The sequence below is a fragment of the Ascaphus truei genome, chromosome 14, assembly GCF_040206685.1.
Source record: "Ascaphus truei isolate aAscTru1 chromosome 14, aAscTru1.hap1, whole genome shotgun sequence".
Classification (NCBI taxonomy): domain Eukaryota; kingdom Metazoa; phylum Chordata; class Amphibia; order Anura; family Ascaphidae; genus Ascaphus; species Ascaphus truei.
This window is the reverse complement of record NC_134496.1, coordinates 35,285,318-35,304,660: the sequence shown is the minus strand read 5'-3', so window position 1 is coordinate 35,304,660 and position 19,343 is coordinate 35,285,318. Positions and strand designations below refer to the sequence as shown.

Here is a 19,343-nt window from a genome sequence, read left to right as displayed (position 1 = left end):
CTCTCTATATAATACTATTGCACATGGAACAGCCGAAACACACAAAACACCCCGATTTAGGTTTAAATGGAAAACGTATTGGTGTGCATTTCTTAATGTCATCTGCTTTAGTCAATCTTTCTACTAATTCCCCTTAAATAAGCAACGATTGGTGGTATTTTACATATATGCCCCAATATAATGTCATTCTGCAAAATGGTCCAGTGTTTATATATCAAACGTTTGATACATGTACTGACAGTCGAGGAGGCAGTAGAAAAAAAAACAATCTTTCATATTTATCCTTATTTTTCTAGAGTTTTAGATTTATCAAGATGTGGAATACATTGGTCCAAAGCTTGCGCGGAGAACCTCTCTGCATGAAGCGAGTCCTCAGCTCACTGAATTTCACTTGTTTGTGATCTGGTTCAGATACAATGCATTCTATCTGTAGGGACTGTGAATAAGAGAGAGAATTAAAAATGTGAGAGGTTGGGGGGCTAGAGGACTGGAGTTGAGCACCCCTGCATTAGTGAGTGTGATCGATGGGTAGCTGAGTACAGTATGTGGTTTATTTATTTTATGTATTTTTTTTAGAAAAAAACACTTCAAATCACATCAGAAGGGCTTATTCTTGCGCTTTTGGCAAATTTTTGCGAATGTTCACAATGGACAAAACTGGAAAGGGGTCACGTGACCCCCGGCCGTGCAAATGGCAGTGTAAGGGGTCACGTGACCTCGGGTGACATGACCCCTGGCCGTGCAAATGGCATCAGGACATTACACACACACACACACACACACACACACACACACACACACACACACACACACACACACACACACACACACACACACACACACACACACACACACACACACACACACACACACACACACACACACCACACACCAAAAAATGTTGTATATCTCTAGTAGCAACCAACAGTATGAAACGTCAGCTCGCTACGTATCACACCCACTAACGCACACACTGGAGGTACAGAATATAAAGTTATACATGACTAAGGTTCAAGGAATTACAGATAAGCTATAATATTAGGGCAAGTTTCACTATATGCGTTACCATGATAACTAATATCATTGAAAGCTTGTTGAAAGCATGGAATGTCCCTGGGTTGGCCCTGTGACGTTGAGCTGAGTGTTAATGCAAATAAGGTTTTTTTCAATTTTTATTTCCCCGCCTTCATTTTTGTATGTTAATAAGAGGTTTACCAAAAAGGTAATTGTGCTCTTAGCTATTGTACTGAGCAATCAAAGCCAATATTAATACAAACCGGTCTCACCCAGGTGACTAAGCAGAGCTGCTGAGTATTTAAGAGATTGTACGAATGAAACATCCAATTTTTTGTTAGTTGCCAGCAGTGGAGAGTCAGAACACTTGGGAGACAGACAGCGGATCTCACAGACAGACAACCAGAGCAGCAAAGATGTGTTTTGGGAAGTGTGCAAGGTGTATCGGCTACAAACTTCTGATTATCGCAGTCTTATGCATTGTGGCCAACCTGCTACTTTATTTCCCCAATGGAGAAACCAAGTATGCTTCAGACAACAACCTGTCGAGATACGTATGGTTTTTTCACGGCATCGTAGGAGCTGGGTTGCTGGTGAGTATTACGTCAACAATTCTGTAGTCCGGCTTTAAAAATAGGACGTATTTCAAATTATTCCTTGCTTGTCTGAGATTTTATGGGGGAATTTGTCAGATTCTATCAACATTACTAAGGTTTTATGGTATCCCAATTTACGTGACAGGGCACTCAGTATCTCAAACATACAACTTGTGTCCTGCAGACCACACTATACTATTTGCTTTAAGAAGCAACAGTAAATTCAACAAAGGATTTTAGGAGGGAATTTAATTCAGTATGTGGACAGACATATATAAAGCTTTAATAACCAATGTTATTTTTCCAAAAGTTATGGCACGAAATTGTTTATTATTAGTCTTCAGCTTGTTCTATACATTATTGCTGCAGGATTCTCTTATTGTACTTTCTCGCCTTAAAGGACCAAGACAGTATATACTGTGCTGGTTCTTGTTACCGTGGGTTAGGGCAGGGGAGGCGCAAACAGGGGGGAGCGGGACATTTCCTAAGGGGGGCGCTGATTTTAAAACAAAATATTATAATACCTTCCTACAATATGCTACTCTGATTCTTTGCCAACATAGATAGATAGGCACATTATAAATGATTTAACAAGTTGTTTATTTTCATTTAGCGGGCACTTATTTGATTCATTTTCTTACATATGCCGAATGGTCTTTTTTTGTTTCATGTGGACATAACTGGAATTTGTGCCGGATTTGGATTACATCAGGTGTTGGTGGGGGTGGGACTGCTACTAATTGCACGGATGATAAGCGGGGTGCGATGTGAAAAGTGTGCGCACCCCTAGATTAGGGGTCACTGAGGTCAGACGATTCAAATAAAAACATTTCCGGCATGTTGACACTGTGCAGATTTTGTTTTATTTGTGCTTTTATGTCATCATTATATTCATTTCAGGGAGTGTTCAAAATAATTAACCTCCCTCAAATTTGCAATAATTGATGTAACAATTGCGGAAACATACAGCAAAAATAACTCCTGGTATTTGTAATATGGGTCAGTGTAGGTTTACGATAGCACTCATCTTAAGAAGGCCAACTGCTCAATTTAAAAAAATGTAGGTGCCATATTCCAAAGCGGGGGGGCTCAACTCCCGCCCTCAAGCCCCCCCAACAGGTCACATTTTCAGGCTATCCCCCCTTCAACACAGGTGGCTCAATCAGAGGTTCAGCCTCAGCACAGGTGGTTCAAGTGGGGATATCCTGAAAACCTGACCTTTTGGGTGTTGGGGGTGCGGGGGGGCAGGAGGGGCTTGAGGACTGATGTTGAGGACAACTTGTTCTAAAGGATCCACTTCTCCAAAGACCCTAATATGCAAACTGAAAAACTACAAGAGGAATAGGCACTCATAAAGGCGTAGTGGTTGAGAAAAAAAACATTTTGTGTACACAACAATCCCATTTTGAAGGAGAAGTATAGTTGCAATAGATAATATGTTGCACATTAGTCTTGTCATTATCCCAGCCAAAAAAATACTTGATGAAAAAAAAAATGCAAAACAAAAAACAAGAGGAAGAGACAAAAGCAAACACCCTGTCTCTGATACTAAGCTTCAGGGCATTATTGAGGAGTAACCAATCTTGTCCATTATAGCAGCTATACAAAAGCACATCCTTATAGTATATTATTATGTCCCTTTGCAATGGTAAAGTAAGTCTGTTCAGATTACATATGTTGCCCTCTTACCCCCACCCTAAGTGAGATTTAGGTGGGTAGGTGGATCTGACTGCTTATTGTGACCCCCTTACACATATCTAGCACACCTTTAGTTCTAGAGGGAACAGAAGCACACTGCATCATTGGTCCCCTCAGGTCTGCAGGAGAAAGGACTTGTGTATTTGAGCATTATGAAGTCACCTATTTACCTCAATCTGAAGAGTTACTATACTGTACTGATTAAAACTGGCAGTATATCAAGCGGATACATGTCTTATTGCTATAAGTACCAACATTGTTTTACAGCTGGTAAGATCTTATAGCAGAACGTTGTTTGCACTTGTACATTACATTAACTTTTGAGACGTCAATGGTGTATTGTTCGAATCAGGCTCTGGTTTGAATGACTAGAAAGCTTATATACAGATTAGAGTGCGTGTATATACTGCGTTGATGTTGGGTGCGTTACAATGTATTGGCTGTTGTGACTGGATGCAGATCAAAAGGTCTTTGAAAATTGGTTCAATATTTCTTCACACACCATTCATCCATAACAAATATTATCCTTCCTTTGTAAACGGTGTCGTAATAAATAAAATATTTGTCACACTCATAACCAAACCCAAGAAGGGTGTCATTAAATATCAGATCAAGGGACATTGCGAATAGGAAAGTACCGTAATTGCCAGTATTAGTAGGAGGACACCTTTGCTTACTTCCGAGGCGCCGTTTCAGTTACAATTTTGTTCCCTTTTTCAATACCAAAAATAGTCATGCAAAATAATATTTCTTTGCCCTCTTACTGTATGCAAATTCCTTGCAGCTGCGTTGGTTCTGCAGGAGTGCAGATGTATAGCTCTATAAGATAACAGAATCACACCAACTACAATGTAATGTGCACTCAGAAACCTCATTAGGAATAAGTAGTCAGAATAATTGGGGGGGGGGGGGAGGGGGTGAAGGGAGGGGGAGAAAAGGGGGGAATAACACTTCTAATGTATAAAAATAAGAAAGGAAAGAAACAGCACATGGGACTTTGCCCCATTATCAAATACTGTATTATTATTATTGTTTATTTGTAAAGCGCCAACCTATTCCGCAGTGAGGTACAATCAGGACAAACAAGCGCAAACAGATACAAAGAGGTAATGAGAGCTTATAATCTAGAGCAGGGGCGGACAACTCCAGTCCCCAAGGGCCACCAACAGGTCAGGTTTTCAGGATATCTCTGCTTCAGCACAGGTGACTCAGTCAATGACAAACACTGATTACTTCAGCACAGGTGGCTCAACCAGTGGCTTTCATTGGCTGAGTCACCTGTGCTGAAGCAGGGATTTCCTGAATACCTGACCTGTTGCTGGCCCTTGAGGACTGGAGTTGGCCACCCCTGGTCTAGAGAGAATGAGGGACAATGTTGAAAAAACAGGTACAGTGGCTGCTCATAGTGGGACAGAGTATGTCTCCGAGTGAGATATGGTTCAACCGCACAGCTCATCCCATTAATGTTTGAGGGTGTGGATGTTGGGGGGTGTTATATAGTGGGGAGATTTGCATTTTAAGAAAGTACGATAGCGCTGATCTGTCAATGCGCTTAACATTAGATAGCACTGGATCGATGCTGTCGCACTTTATAGAGTAAAAGTCAGTCTTTATCCCAAATAGTCAAATTCAGCGTGCAGATACAGCTGTCCACTAGCATTTAATAGCAGTGCTATGGGAATCAAATATAAACATTTTGAAAATATCTAATATTTTATCATGTTTATATTATTCATGTATAGAAGTTTCAAGTCCTCAAAAGTCTCTTTTTCGTACTGTGTGTGTGTGTGTGTGTGTGTATATATATATACACACACACACACACACACACACACACACACACACACACACACACTACGAAAAAGTGACTTTTGAGGACTTGAAACTTATATATATATATATATATATATATATATATATATATATATATATATATATATATATATATATATATATATATATATATATATATATACACACACACACACATATATACACTCTCATAATCAGGGCTCGACAAATGCACTCGCCCGCACGCTTAAGGCAAGTGCATTTTGACCGCTGTCGAGTGGTTACCTGCGGCGGGGTGCGGCGATCTCCGTTTTCCCCTGCAAATTGTACTCTTTCCCCTGCAGGTCCTGAAAATAATGCCATGGAAACGGGACGCTATGTGACATCGTGTCATAACGTGGTGCCACATTGCGTGACGCCGTCCCGTTGCATTGGCAACGCAGCGTCATTTGATGCCGCGCAGCCATTATTTTCAGGACCTGCAGGGGAAAGAGTACAATTTGCAGGGGAGAAGACGGAGATCGCCGGACCCCGCCGCAGGTAAGAGTCGTGAGGGGGATTGGAGGGGGAGGTTAGGGAGGGTTTTTTGGGGGGGGGGGGGCGAGTGGGTTTTTCCCTAGTTTGTCGAGCCCTACTCATAATGCACATGAAGAGATTTGTGAGGTTCCCATGTTGCAGATAAAATCAATGCTTTTCTTGTTGTTGTTCTGGTTAGCTTGGAGATTGGTGCATGTCTGTACAAATTTGTACAGTTCATGTTTTGGTGACATTAAAAATAATTCACCTCCATTAAATATATTTAATTGCAGTCAATTTTTTTTTTTAACAAATTTGCAAAACAGTCAAAGTCTCAAACTCCAACATGGAATCATTTAACCTTTTTTTTTTTTTTTTAAACAACTGTTTATTTAGTTGCATTTTATGGGCTACAGAAAGGAAAAACAGGGAAGAGGGGGTATATGCTAACAAGATCATTTTAGAACATATTCAAACAGAAAATCCCATCTTTTAAGTAACACGCTGTCAGTTAATGACAGTTTCAGACTGTCAGGTCTCATGGATCCCAATCAATATGGGAAGGACCAGGACAAAGCACCGTTACAGCTACGTGCATGGACTATGCATTCCCCCACTCCTGGCCACACAGGGCTATAGTTCCTAACTGTTAATCTTCCTCAACGAAGAAAAATAAATCCTTACATTGAAATAACATACAGCAGGTGCTCATTAAAGTAAGCTGGTCCTTTGTGTAACTCTTAAATGGCTGAACAAGTAGCTTGGTGGTAATGTCACTGGGATTAGAATTCGGTTCACCCGCTTCAAAAGCAGTGTCAGCTCCTTGTGAGATTGGCAAAGTCACTTTATGTCGCTGCACTCCGAGCACCAACATTAGATTGTAAGCTCTATGGTGCAGGGCCTGAAAAAATCCATGTTCACCGCTGCGTACACTGTCAGCCCTATGTAAGCACAAGACAAATGCACAATGGATATTTAGCTTCTTTAGAGGGATAGACCTTTCTTTCCCTTTGGAATGAAAGAGATAGGAGTGAATATGTCAGTAATACAGTATCCGTTCATGGGAAGGAGGGGAGATGTGCTGCGTTAGAAAGCCTGGGCACCTTGAGGTGGGGTTGGATTTGGCATTAGAATAGAAATCAAAAACAATTGTAGAAAAAAAAGTGTTGAATTATTTACAAGCCTAAAAAAAGTCTAAAACACTTCTTTTGTAACACTGCTGCTATGCAAAGTTTTATATGTATACATAGTTGCATAGTTACATAGTAGATGAGGTTGAAAAAATACATACGTCCATCAAGTTCAAATTATGCTAAATTTAGACGACAGATACTTTATTTAACAGTTTCTTTATTATTTTTATCTCTTCGCCTTAGATTAAGAAAAATAGCTCAGAGTTTCCTCTGAAAGCCGCAGCCACTGGACTTGCTCACCATGCGGCAAGATATTAACAATATATGTGTTAAACCCATATAGGCTTCTGGAGGTGATTGCTGCTTTAAAGTAACTCTTGCCAGATCTGGGATGTTGGGTTTAGATTGGACTAATATCTGTAAACCCACAGTAATAAACATCAGTATGTCAAAATAGAAGGGGGTTCTCTATATGGTGGCTCATGTTCAAGGGAATAGTTGGGAGAATATTTGTATTGCACTATTGCAATCAGTTGTATGCTTCTGTTCTCTAAGCAGAAGAAGCATTAGACAACTGGAAGTGGGTAACTAAATGTAATTCTTTAAAAATATTACAGCCTATTAATTTACAAGACAACTACCTTGAACTAGTGGAGAAATGACTATATGTGCAGCCGGTTTGTCTTCACTAGGTCCCACCACCTTTAGGGCCCATCCTCCACCTTTAGGGACGCTGTTCCGGCACTAATCTGAGCAGCCGGAACAGTGTTCCAGACTTTCTAAAGGCCCCTCTCTCTCCCCGGGGCCCTATCTGTGGAGTGGTTGTGGTGGTGGCAGAGGTGGGATCCCACCCAGTTGGTCCTAACATGGAAGTTAGGCCCCACCAGAAGTCAGGCCCAACATCCGCAATCACTGCCTGGGTGGGCTCACACTGGCGCCACCACAGAACTCACTTCACGGGGAGGGCCCGTGGGGTGAGAAGGGGGAATTTTTTTTTTTAAACTTGTACCGGGACCTACTGGTGCCTAGTTATGCCCCTGCCTTGAACATGAAAGGAATGATAAAGTGTGTATCTTTGACCACCTTCGTGCAGAACTCTGGTAGCAAAGGTGATAGTCACATTTTGTGCAGATAATGGGTCATTGTTTTTGATAATCGAGGGAAAGATTAGTACCTAGAACACAGGGTTCCAAAATCAAAATAATTACTGCACACTTCTGATCTTACACAGATATTAAAATACTCAAAGGCCCATATTTACTAAAACGTGCTAAGCTTTAGCACGTCTTACAGTATCTCCCATTCATTTCAATGGGAGTAAGGCCGCGCTAAATTGTAGCACCCTTTAGCAAATATGGGCCAAAGCAAGTTATTTCATCTTTGATTCCTTGTTCTTTATATTGTGTTTCTTCTCATAAAAGAAAATACAAAAGTGCTTGGGAGTATTAATATCTGAATAAGCATGGAAACTTACTCCCAATCACTCGCGAAACCTATTCACTCCTCTCTGTTACATAATGCACAGGGTACATTGTAGAATTTACATGCATTGATACCTTGCCTAAAAAGCTTACAATCTATTTGTTGGTAATTGAAGCAGGGAGAGACAAGCTGCCTTGCCCAAGGAAACTGACCATGTGAGGTTAGTCACGAAGATTACAGATTGTTCACTGGTGCACCTACAACTAGAGGTTAATTATCGCTAACAGCTGCAGCAGCGTAGCCAACAGCCCCCAGTATCTCAGCAATCCTTTTCCAACTTCAAAGTGCGTTTACCACTTGACCAGTTCTGCTCTCATAGGAAAAGCAAAGAAGCCCCAATGCACATCCAATAAGCCAGATTATTTAGTACATTACCATGTATTTTTTATATTTTTTTCTTATCATAATTATGGGTCATTTAGTTCAATCCTTTGGCTAAAACATATCAAGTCTGCAACCACGTCAAGGTAAAACCCTATCAGCTGGCCCCACACCACAATTTATACTACTTTGTATTTCTTCCACTGGAAAGAGAAAAGAGGAAACAAAATAATAATATAGCCAATAGCATGGGACGCGTGACATGTATGGGATGCGTGACATGTATGGGACGCGTGACATGTATGGGACGGGATGCGTGACATGTATGGGATGGGATGCGTGACATGTATGGGATGCGTGACATGTATGGGACGCATGACATGCATGGGACGCGTGACATGTATGCAGTGCCTGAATGACACAAATAATATTGTGGAGTTGGGTTGTGAGCTTGCTAAGACTATGGGGCCTATGCAGAGAGCAGCGCTATTTCGAAATTCGCCATTTTTTGGAGAAAATCGCGCAGAAAGCAGCAGAAAATGGCGAGTTCCGAAAAACGCGCCAATTTTTCTTTTCTATTTGTAAAACTCGCCTCGCGGCTGGCGAGAACCTCAATCTCGCCAGTTTTAAAAATATCCGTATGCAGAGAGGCGCGAACGGCATCTAGTGGCTGTTCGCGCCAATTTAATGGCGCGATTGTCTCCTTTTTGCCTCGCCAGAAAAAACTGGCAAGAAGCTGCCGCTCGCGGCCATTGCAAAGGGAAAAAAAAGGCGCGAATTTGTTTTTACACGTTTCTGAAGCGCGCATCTCGCCAATTTAAACTCGCCACACGCATCCATGTTAAACATAGCAGAATTCGCACTTTTCTGCATATGGAGAATAAAACTCTCCAAAAAAGCTACTTTTTAATAAATTCGCCAATTTTAAAATTCGCTGCTCTCTGCATAGGCCCCTATGTCTAAAACACCAGATAATGCCTTAAAATCAGATTACTGGCTAGGTTGGGGGTTATAGTGTAAAACACATGGAATGCTCTCGGTTCTAGTATTCTCAAGAAAGGATTGTGTAATTGCAGTGGTCAAAGTGTCCTAAAAAAGCAGTGATACTGTGCCTGACATATAAAATACTTCATTTGTTAAACACGGGATAAAAGCTATTTGCAACACATATACATGTTTATGCAGAGAAAGCAGGAAGAGGGACATTCTTCCTAAGTTAAATCAATTTGTCTTTCAGTAAACAGTGGAAAAGTCTGTAACAAAAGTAGTGGTACTGTGGGGCTGTAAATAAAAAAGTAGTGCTAATATTTACCATCACACTCCGACCACTGTTTATATATCACACTTCAAGCACTGTGTATACAGTATATCACACATCAAGCACTGTGTATATATCACACTTCATCCACTGTATAAGAGGTTACCAAAAGCAAGTTTCCGGTTTTAATTCCATGTTATACCCTGTGAAAATATTATTGCATTTTATACAACTAAATCTAGTTGCGGGTGGATTCTGGTGCTCACCGGTATTGGGATGGGAAGGAGCCACTCAAGATTAGGAATATAGGAACTCCCTTCACATGTCAATAATAAAGGATAAGTAATAAGGCTTGTTGATAGAAGATAGCGCCTACGTGGAACCTTCAAATGAAAGGATGTCTTTTACTACCATACATGGCGACCAGCAACAACCACACAATAGGTTTCATCAGTTAAAACTTTCTTATATTACAGCCTTATGTGCAGAAAGTGGAATATCCGAAACAGTACTCATACAGTATGTTCATGAGCCGCTATTGTCCGTTCTGTACGTCATTGGGAGCTCCTCGGTGTGCATGACCCTCTTAAACAGGAACAGAAAGAAAAATACACAAATGCTGTAAATTACCACTTACTTGGTGCCACCGTCATCCTCCAGCGCCGCACCATCCCGCTGCCATGGCAACGTGGAGAGATGCGCGATTGGTGCTTGCCATCCGTTCGTGCACATGTGTCATCAGCACTTGCCGGACGGGCATGCATGATCGGAGCTTGTCGGCCGCGCATGCGCAATCGGTGCTTTGCAGCCGCGCATGTACATGAACGGCTGCCAAGCACCGATCGCGCAGGCCGACTCCTGGGCTAATGGGAAATCCGCCACTGATTACCACCCATTAGGAGAAATTGAGAGGTGAACTCCAATAAAAAACTAATTTATTGTATCATGAATAATAACGGAGGTACACACACCTACCTACGTGTTTCGCGTGTCAGCGCTTTATCAAGGTGTTTGTGTATCTACGTTTTATAATTCATGGCAAAATAAATTAGTTTTTTTAATAGAAGTTCACCTCTCCTTTCTGAGTGGTAGTGCCCGCTTGTGTGTATTTTTCACCCAGCTTATACAAGTAAACGGCTGGCATCTTAAACATCCGATTTATTTTCTAGATGTTCATTCCTGCCACTGTGTTTATTGGACTGGAAAATGAGGATTGCTGCGGATGCTGCGGCCACGAGAACTGTGGGAGAAGCTGCGCTGTAAGTCGCCGTATTGCTGACATTTGTGTCACGTTGCCTTGTTCCTGAAGGACACCCCAACTAACTCATTCCGTTACTTGCAGATGCTGTCGTCTATCTTGGCTGCTTTAATCGGACTTGTTGGATCTGGTTACTGTGTCATTATTTCTGCGCTGGGCTTAGCTGAAGGACCAAAATGCTTAAACAATGGCCAGTGGTCCTATCCCTTCAGTGGCACCAATGGGCAGTATGTATCATGTTTATAATAGTGCTGATAACGGCCTGACTAATCATTAAAAAAGGGTAATCATCAAAATGATATATATATTTTTTTTACTACAGATAATTTTTTAGTCGCATTAAAGAAAGACAATTGCTGGTTTAGATTTTACAATTGAAATGTTTTCTCTTTCCATGAGAAAAGCTCATTTTCCAAAAGTAGCTCGTAATCAACTCCACTCGCTTTGTTTTCCCATATGATTATACTGAAACGTGTGGGCGTTGAGCCTTGGTATTTTGGGGCTGATCGCACTTACAGTAAATACTTTGTCATAATTCCCTTTTGGGAAATTTTCCAGCGAGTAAATGATCCTGGATATTTTGATGCTTCTTCCTGTTAGTGATAAACATCACATTGGGTGGAGCTGTATTGTGGTCGTTTGCTATTCAGACACGATGTCCCAGCAAGCCTGCTCTATCCAATACAAATCAAAGTAACGTGAATGTTACCACATATACATGTAAATCAGCTATTAGACTGGGTTGGTTAATCATATGGATTGTGTAATAAGGAGCACAAGTCGCTGACAAACACACTATTTTCATTGAGAATGGCAGAGTCTTTATATTACATCACAGACAGGTTAGGGCGGCTGTGTCTGCAGTTTCACAATACTGTAGTCAGGTTTGGTATGGCCTGTAATACACCACTTGACCACCAGAGTTTATACTTGTACTATAGCCGTGTCTATCTCAGCAGCACCCAGGAGTAGTGCAAACAGAGTTGGTAGCAAAGCAGATCGTTTATAGTCTCTAGAATGCTCTCTGCTGCCCTCTTGTGATCTGCTATAGGTATCAATATAGAAGGCAGCACTGTTATGGGACACGTAAGCGCACAAATACAAAGATACACAGTTACAATAACAATCCGCATTTGTAGCAAACGAGTGAGCTCACAAGGAAGCACGCAGATTGCACAAACAAACACCCTTTACCTCGGCAAATAAAATACAAGCCTTGTCAGTATGCCTTAGAGGCCTTTTCCCCAAACACAATGTAAACCAGGGTGGGAAATTGTTGCTAACAGCCAAAAAACAAAGCATACAAAATATACACCGCTGTGTGACAGGTTGTTTTAAACATAACCCACAAAATGTTGTTCTATCTCTGTGCTGTGATGCACAATATATTAGTGCAGGGGATCTCAACTCCAGTCCTCAGGTCCCCCAACAGGTCAGGTTTTCAGGATGACTTAGATTACACAGTGGCTCATTTATCAGCCCCTGCTTCAGCACAGGTGGCTCAATCAGTGGCTCAGTCGCCGACTGAGCCGCTGATTGAGCAACCTGTGCTGAAGCAGGGATATCCTTAAAACTTGACCTGTTGGTGGCCCTTGAGGACAGAAGTTGAGAACCCCCGTATTAGTGGGATGTGCATGTCCATGTCAGCAAGCAGCCTGTAACTACTCATGTCTTTGCACAGATATTTGACTCAGTACTCGACCTGGTCCCAGTGCACCGAGCCACAGCATGTCGTTGTCTGGAACGTCTCCCTATTCTCCATCCTGCTGGGCCTGGCTGCAATCCAGTTCATCCTGTGCTTGGTCCAGGTCATAAATGGTTTAATTGGAGGCCTATGTGGCATGTGTTGCTGCGAAGAGAAGTCACAGGTAAACGGAGCTGAAATCTTATTTGTATGTATATCATGCGGTGTCTCGTATTGTCCTATACAAACGCCTGTTATTCCGGGTGGTCTAATGCAGGGGTGCACAAACTTCCTGCTCTTCCATTGTGGCGGAGTCAAATGACGCTTTGGGGTAATGTGCCGTCACGTCACAGGGCTCCGCGGCGTCATTTGAGACGATTGGACCACAGAAGCCAGGTAAGTGAGTCGCACGGCCCCCCACCCCCCGTTTGCGCACCGCTGGATAAAAGCTATTACAGATTAGAAAGGATAGAAGTGACGTGATGAAGAAATGACTGACACAAATGTACAACACAACAGTCGTCCCTGAGTGTGAATTACACAAATGCAATAGAGAGATAATGGGAGAAGAATGGACATGTCAGGGCACAGCACCCTATTCTGTATGGTCAGAAGTTGCTTCTCCATGTCAGGGAAGCGGAGAGCTCCAATCATTTGAATGGAGGTCGGAGTTTCCCCGACATGTAGAAGCAGCTGCTTTCACACCTTATAGAATAAGGGCCATAAATGGGGTGTCTCTCAGTGATGGAAGGTGTCTTGTGGACACGCACAGATTAGTAAGTACGCACCATTATCTTGGCTTGGGACAGAGTGCTATTCAGCTGCTCTATTGCAATCCAAACACATTGCTAAATGGGTATATAGCATCATATATATTATACACCAGGGCTCATCCTCTGCCAGCCCGCGGGCCAAATCCAGAGCATAAGGGGTTTGAAGTGGCCAATGGACTCTTTGCTTCTGCTTATTTCATTGTAGTTGGTAATGCAGCCAATGCAATTTTTCACACAGAAATTAACTTGTAAGCTAAGGTAATATAAATATACAGGCAGTCCTCGGTTATCCGAAACAATGCGTTACTTAAAATGGCGTTGTAAAGCGAAACACGTTTTCCCATAGGAATAATGTTTAAATGAAAGGTTCCATTCGTGAAGGCATTTTTAACACTAATATACACCAAATATTTTATGCAGGCAATAAGATACGCAGCACACACATAAATTATATAGTGTATATACTGTATTATATATAATATAACATAATAAATAATATATTATATAGTATAATATTATATTATATAGTATAATATTATATATATATACGCTCTTACGACGCTTTGCAACGTTGTTTATGTGAATGTGTATATATATATATATATATACACACATACACAACGTTGCAAAGCGTCGTAAGAGCGTTGGATAAGCCATTTTGGCGTTGTAAAAATGAACATAGGTATGCATTGCATAGCATTGGATAAGCCATTCGTTGTAAAGCGAAGCGTTGTAAAACGAGGACTGCCTGTATATGTTATAGGGCTACAAACTATTATACTTCACGAATTAGCAAGCATTTAAAAGCCTTTAGCTGTGTCCAAAATGACATTATGATATTCTTGTGGCGCTTATACTACTCATTTTATTGGTGATTTGGCCCCTTTAGAAATCTAGTCGAAGCGCCAATAACATGCAAAATAGGATCACGTTTACGCATACGGATACAGCAGCTACCGGGGCCCCTGTCCTAAGAACTTTACACTTTCCGAAAAGTGTTAGGCAACACAGGCCGGTCATCTAAAACGTACCCATGCCATACTGTATACCAGGGGTGCGCAAACTGGGGGGGGGGGGGTGTTTACAGAGGCCCCGCACTGAGAGTGCAAGGCCTCTGTAATTCACGTACACCGCTTCAGTCCACACGTCTCCATGGCAACACAGCATCATTTGGCGCCCGTTGCCATGGAGACACGCTGTGTCAAATGACGCAGCGGGTGACATGACGTAACCCTGCGGCGTCATTTGATGCCGCATGGGGGGGTGCGACACCGGAGGAGAGCAGACAGGGGGCACAGCGTAGGAAGTTTGCACACCCCTGCTGTATTCCACGGCCAGCCAACTCCAGTTCTCAATATCCACCAACAGGTCAGGTTTTCAGGATATCCCTGCTTCTGCACAGGTGGCTCAATCAGTGGCTCAGTCATTATCACTGAGCCACTGATTGAGCCACCTGTGCTGAAGCAGGGATATCACCTGTTGGTGGCCCTTGAGGACTGGAGTTGGCCACCCCTGGTGTATATAATATATAGTTAAGATCCCATATAATATATTCATACTGTTATCTTTGCCTTATATATTTTCCTCTGGCTGTAATCTTGATCAGTTACTTACAGAAAACGTGTCCTTCCTTTGCAGTCCTACGCTTGCTGAGATACAGAAGCCTTAAAAGAAGCCAGGATTTCCCCTGCTGTTTGCTGCAGATGAAGAATTTCAGTTTTCGTTTTTGCTCTTTAACTTGTATTGTAAATTTATATGTACATAATAGTGTGTAGTTACTTAAACCTTTGTTTATCATCCCGCAGGCAGAGTAGGGGTTAAACGTTCATGTTGGATTGGTAGGTATGCTTAATAATGACAGAGTGTAAGCTCTTCGGGGCAGAGACTCCTTTTCCTAATGTTACTTTTATGTCTGAAGCGCTTATTCCCACTATATGTTATATTATTTTGTCACGTGTATTACTGCTGTGAAGCGCTGTGTACATGGAGAGCGCTATATAAAGATATACAGACATACAATGGGGCTTATGCAGAGAGGTACTTACAGGAAAGGATTAAATCCGCCACAGGATTGGCAATTAATTTTTTCCTATGCAGGGTACTCCGGTAGCGCGGTGTGCATGAAATTGCTAATTTGGCGTGAAACTCGCCATTTAGTGGCGCGCTGTATTTGCCCACAATACAGCCAACTTTTGTTGGCGGGCAAAGTTTCCCCTGAACGCGCCATTTAGTAGCTCCGATTGGCGCGTACATGCGCATCGGAGCTACTGGAATCGTGAGTGTTTCAGCATTGGCGAAATCACGCTTCTCGCCACACGTCTGGCGAATTTGAATTGGCCCGCCATGTTCTCGCCAGGACAAGCTTTTCGCCTGTGTATTTTCGCCAAAAGATGGCGCTATTTCCATTCTCTATCCTCTCTGCATAAGCCCGAATGAATGGAGATGGGGAAAGGTGTCTGTGATAGGATTTTGGAGTCTTCGTAAGACCCCTGTAGCTAAATCCGTGCTCGGCGCACGCATTTTCTCCCTGTTTCGTTGTTTGTCGGCTGCTTACAATAATGTTTTTTTAATCAAGTCCTGTTAAGTAACAAATGTAAAAAAAAAAAAAAAGGAAAAGTGTTCTTTTATACATATTATTATTATTATTCATAAACATACATATATATAAAAGCAAAAACTGGTCTGGTTTTATTTCAATTTTATAAGAAAGGGACAGATGTAAGGATGTTGAATCGCTTGTTCCATTGCAATACTCAATACTGTCTTACTCTGACAATCTTCACCAGAATACATCAAATCCAGCAAATGTCTGGAAGATCATCAACAATATATTCCAGCCTTCTAGCCATCAACAACCATGTAATATCACTAAGAATGATATTACTCTGACAAATCCCACTGACATTGCAAATGCATTCAATTAATAGATTAAGAGCCTGACCGAGGGTTCTTTACCAGAAAGCTCTTTGATAAAGCCACAAAAAACACAGCGCACAACGCTCATAGTGCATTAAAGGTATATTAAGACAGTAAATCAATAAGGTAATTATTGTGCGTACATCAATAAAATTAAAATAAGCATTTTGGGGTAAGTTACCCATCCACCAACACTGTGACCCGGATCAGATGTCATCAGCAGGGTGACATCTGTTATCTTTGATAAAGCGCCTGGTGCGCGAAATGATGTTGAAGAGGATTCCTGTAGAAGAATAAAACCCACCTTTCTTTGCTGGCACTCCGGTTTGGCTCCCGTTTTTTTTCTCTTTTCTGCTGTGCTTTCCGTAGCTTGCTCGGTTGGTCTCTTCGTCTGTTTCATTCATCTGGAGATGCATGTGCACTGATGGACATTGCGCTGTTGATCTACATGCCGATGCAGTGAGTACTCATGTCAGATCTACAAGTGACTTTGTCTGTCACATATCTTTGGATGCCACACTTTATTGGAGTCTGAATAAGAGGGGTTTATACAAATGACTGTACTAAGGAGGGAGCAATTTGGGGTTGTCCGTTAGTCATTCGGGACTTATTACAGTTAACCCATTGCTCCGATATCTCCTTCCCCTTCACTTGCTACCAGTGTTGTCACCCTTACATCAATCGGAAAATATATTTCTTCATTAAGTGGCACTGTTTTACAGACATATCTTTATTATACTCAAATAGCACCTGGACTGTCAACAACATAAGTTCTTTTTATTATTCAATCGATGGATTTACATATTTGTGTTCTCTCATGAGGATCTTGGTGATTTGGGTTGGGAAGCACTAGTGTGAGATTGCCTAATCTCAATACATATATGTATTCAATTAATACTTTGTGGGGTGTGCTACTAACTTAATAGCAAAACGCAACCCAAACTACAAACATGAAGCTCAATCTTGGAGAAACCTACAGCCCCACCCTCTCCCAACACTGCCCACAGTTTTCAATTTGTCCCAGAATCTGAAAAGGAGATTACACAAGCGCTCCTCAAATTAAAACTAAGCAGCCAATGTGGACCGAACCTATTGCAATCTAAGTTCTTATGACTTGGTGCCCAAGCCATTTCCAAACCGCTTGCCTTCCTGATCAACTCTATTCTGTCTGCAGGCCATATCCCTAAGACCTGGAAAACTGCCAGAGGTGTCCCAATCTTCAAAAGTGGGGACAAAAACACTGTATCAAACTACAGGACAATCTCTGTTCTCCCAATCCTATCCAAAGTCATGGAAAAATGTGTTCACTCCCAATTAAGCGATTACTATACCAAGACAAATTTCCCTAGCCAATTCCAATCTGGCTTTCCCCCCCAAACACTCCACCGTAACTACCCTGCTAAAAGTTTGCAATGAGATCCAGTGTGGAATGAAACGGGGACAACTCACTGGTGCAGTATTCCTAGATTTTGCAAAGGCTTTAGATAATGTTGATCATGTTATCCGGCTTAACAAACTCCAGAGCTCTGGAATAGGGAAGCATGTTTTAAACTGGTTTCATTCCTACCTACCTGCCCAAGCAAAGAGACAGAGATAGCAAAGAGCGAGAGAAAACAGAGAAAGAGAGAGAAAAGAGAGAGCAAAGAGAGAGAGAGAGACATGAAGGGGTCCAGATTTTTTTTTGCCCGGGGGCCCGCACGTGTAGCTACGCCACTGTCCTGAGAGCTCTCACTCTAGAGGGAATAAGTGGCAAAGTTGAAACAAAAGGTAAAGTGGCTGCTCATTGTGGGACGGAGTATACATCAGGATGGAGCACAGTCCAGCCGCACAGCTGATCCCATAATGTTTAGGATGTGAATATTAGGGCGGGTTAGTGTAGCATTTGGTCCTAAACGCAATGCATTTGCAGTTCCTTCAAACACCTCAAAGAAAAGGTGTTCAATTTCCTGTGGGGATGGGGGAGGGGTGAAAATGAATGTCACCTAGCCTTGGGGTGTTTTAGTAAATATTGTAGTGTTTATGTATAAAGCGTCGCTGTATAAGGCCTCGTCCAGGGTGGAAACAGGCGCGCTGGCGCTCCAGCGCTGCTCCTTGCTCGACTGTGCTTTTCCTGGTCGGCTAGTTATGCGCGCGTCTGGGGGCGCGGCCCCGATGTCACAGAGCTGGTTCGCCCTCATTGGGCGAACCACTCACGTGATGCGCTTGTGAGCAGCAAAATCAGGCTCACCCGCTCGCTCACACAGGTCACGTGCATTGTCACAACGTGTCCAGCGTGAGTGCGCACGCCCGCTCAGCACCACCCTGGACGAGGCCTAATGATTTTGTCCTAATACAGATGCCCAGAAGAATAGCAACTTAGTCCATCTCCATCTGTCAATGTATAGAAAAGATACTAACATTATGTAAAAAAAAAAAAATCAAAGTCAAAAGAGCTTTGCCCCAAAGTTGAATAAAAACAGGTGTAGCGGTCATGTAAAATGCCTACAGTCATCTCTCCTGTTGGCAGTAAGGCCTGGTAAGTGTGGGCATGCCAGCAGTAATTATGGAGGTTTCCCCTCACACCCTGGTGGGGTGCCCTGTGTATGGCTGGGACTGGTCACATGCTCTGACTCCATGGTTAGTGATGTCAGAGGTGTGTCAGCCTCAGAAGCTTACACAAGGCACAGCACTGTGTTTAAAAGTTAGTTCTGCTGAGAGGAGGAAGGAGTTCCAGCTCTTGTCAGAGCTGAGAAAGGAGTTCAAGTTCTATCAGAGTGTCAGTTATGTTATAGTAACTCCATGGGAGGCTGTGTCCAGGGACCTGGCACAGGATAGTGATTCCTGCGGGAATAGTGAATCCCTGATCAAGGTGATACACCTAGCTAAAGGGAGCACGGGCGAGATGATCGGCTGAGTATACCCAT

At 42.3% G+C, this 19,343-nt stretch overlaps 1 protein-coding gene across 1 annotated transcript; it reads left to right on the top strand.

The window, feature by feature from the left end:
* The first annotated feature begins 1,237 nt into the window (after window positions 1-1,237).
* TM4SF1 (transmembrane 4 L six family member 1) lies at window positions 1,238-16,168 on the top strand. The gene is made up of 5 exons (XM_075570423.1): window positions 1,238-1,607; window positions 10,979-11,068; window positions 11,152-11,294; window positions 12,749-12,935; window positions 15,163-16,168. The coding sequence occupies exons 1-5, from the start codon at window positions 1,431-1,433 to the stop codon at window positions 15,175-15,177; spliced, it is 612 nt and encodes a 203-aa protein (XP_075426538.1). The 5' UTR covers window positions 1,238-1,430; the 3' UTR covers window positions 15,178-16,168.
* The last annotated feature ends 3,175 nt before the right edge of the window (window positions 16,169-19,343 follow it).

What these genes read in the sequence shown, in the direction of transcription:
- TM4SF1 (XM_075570423.1), top strand. Translation starts at nt 1,431, where the DNA reads ATGTGTTTTGGGAAGTGTGCAAGGTGTATCGGCTACAAACTTCTGATT. An exon ending in TCGTAGGAGCTGGGTTGCTG is followed by an intron (nt 1,608 to 10,978) that starts GTGAGTATTACG and finishes TTTATTTTCTAG; the next exon opens with ATGTTCATTCCTGCCACTGT. An exon ending in ACTGTGGGAGAAGCTGCGCT is followed by an intron (nt 11,069 to 11,151) that starts GTAAGTCGCCGT and finishes CGTTACTTGCAG; the next exon opens with ATGCTGTCGTCTATCTTGGC.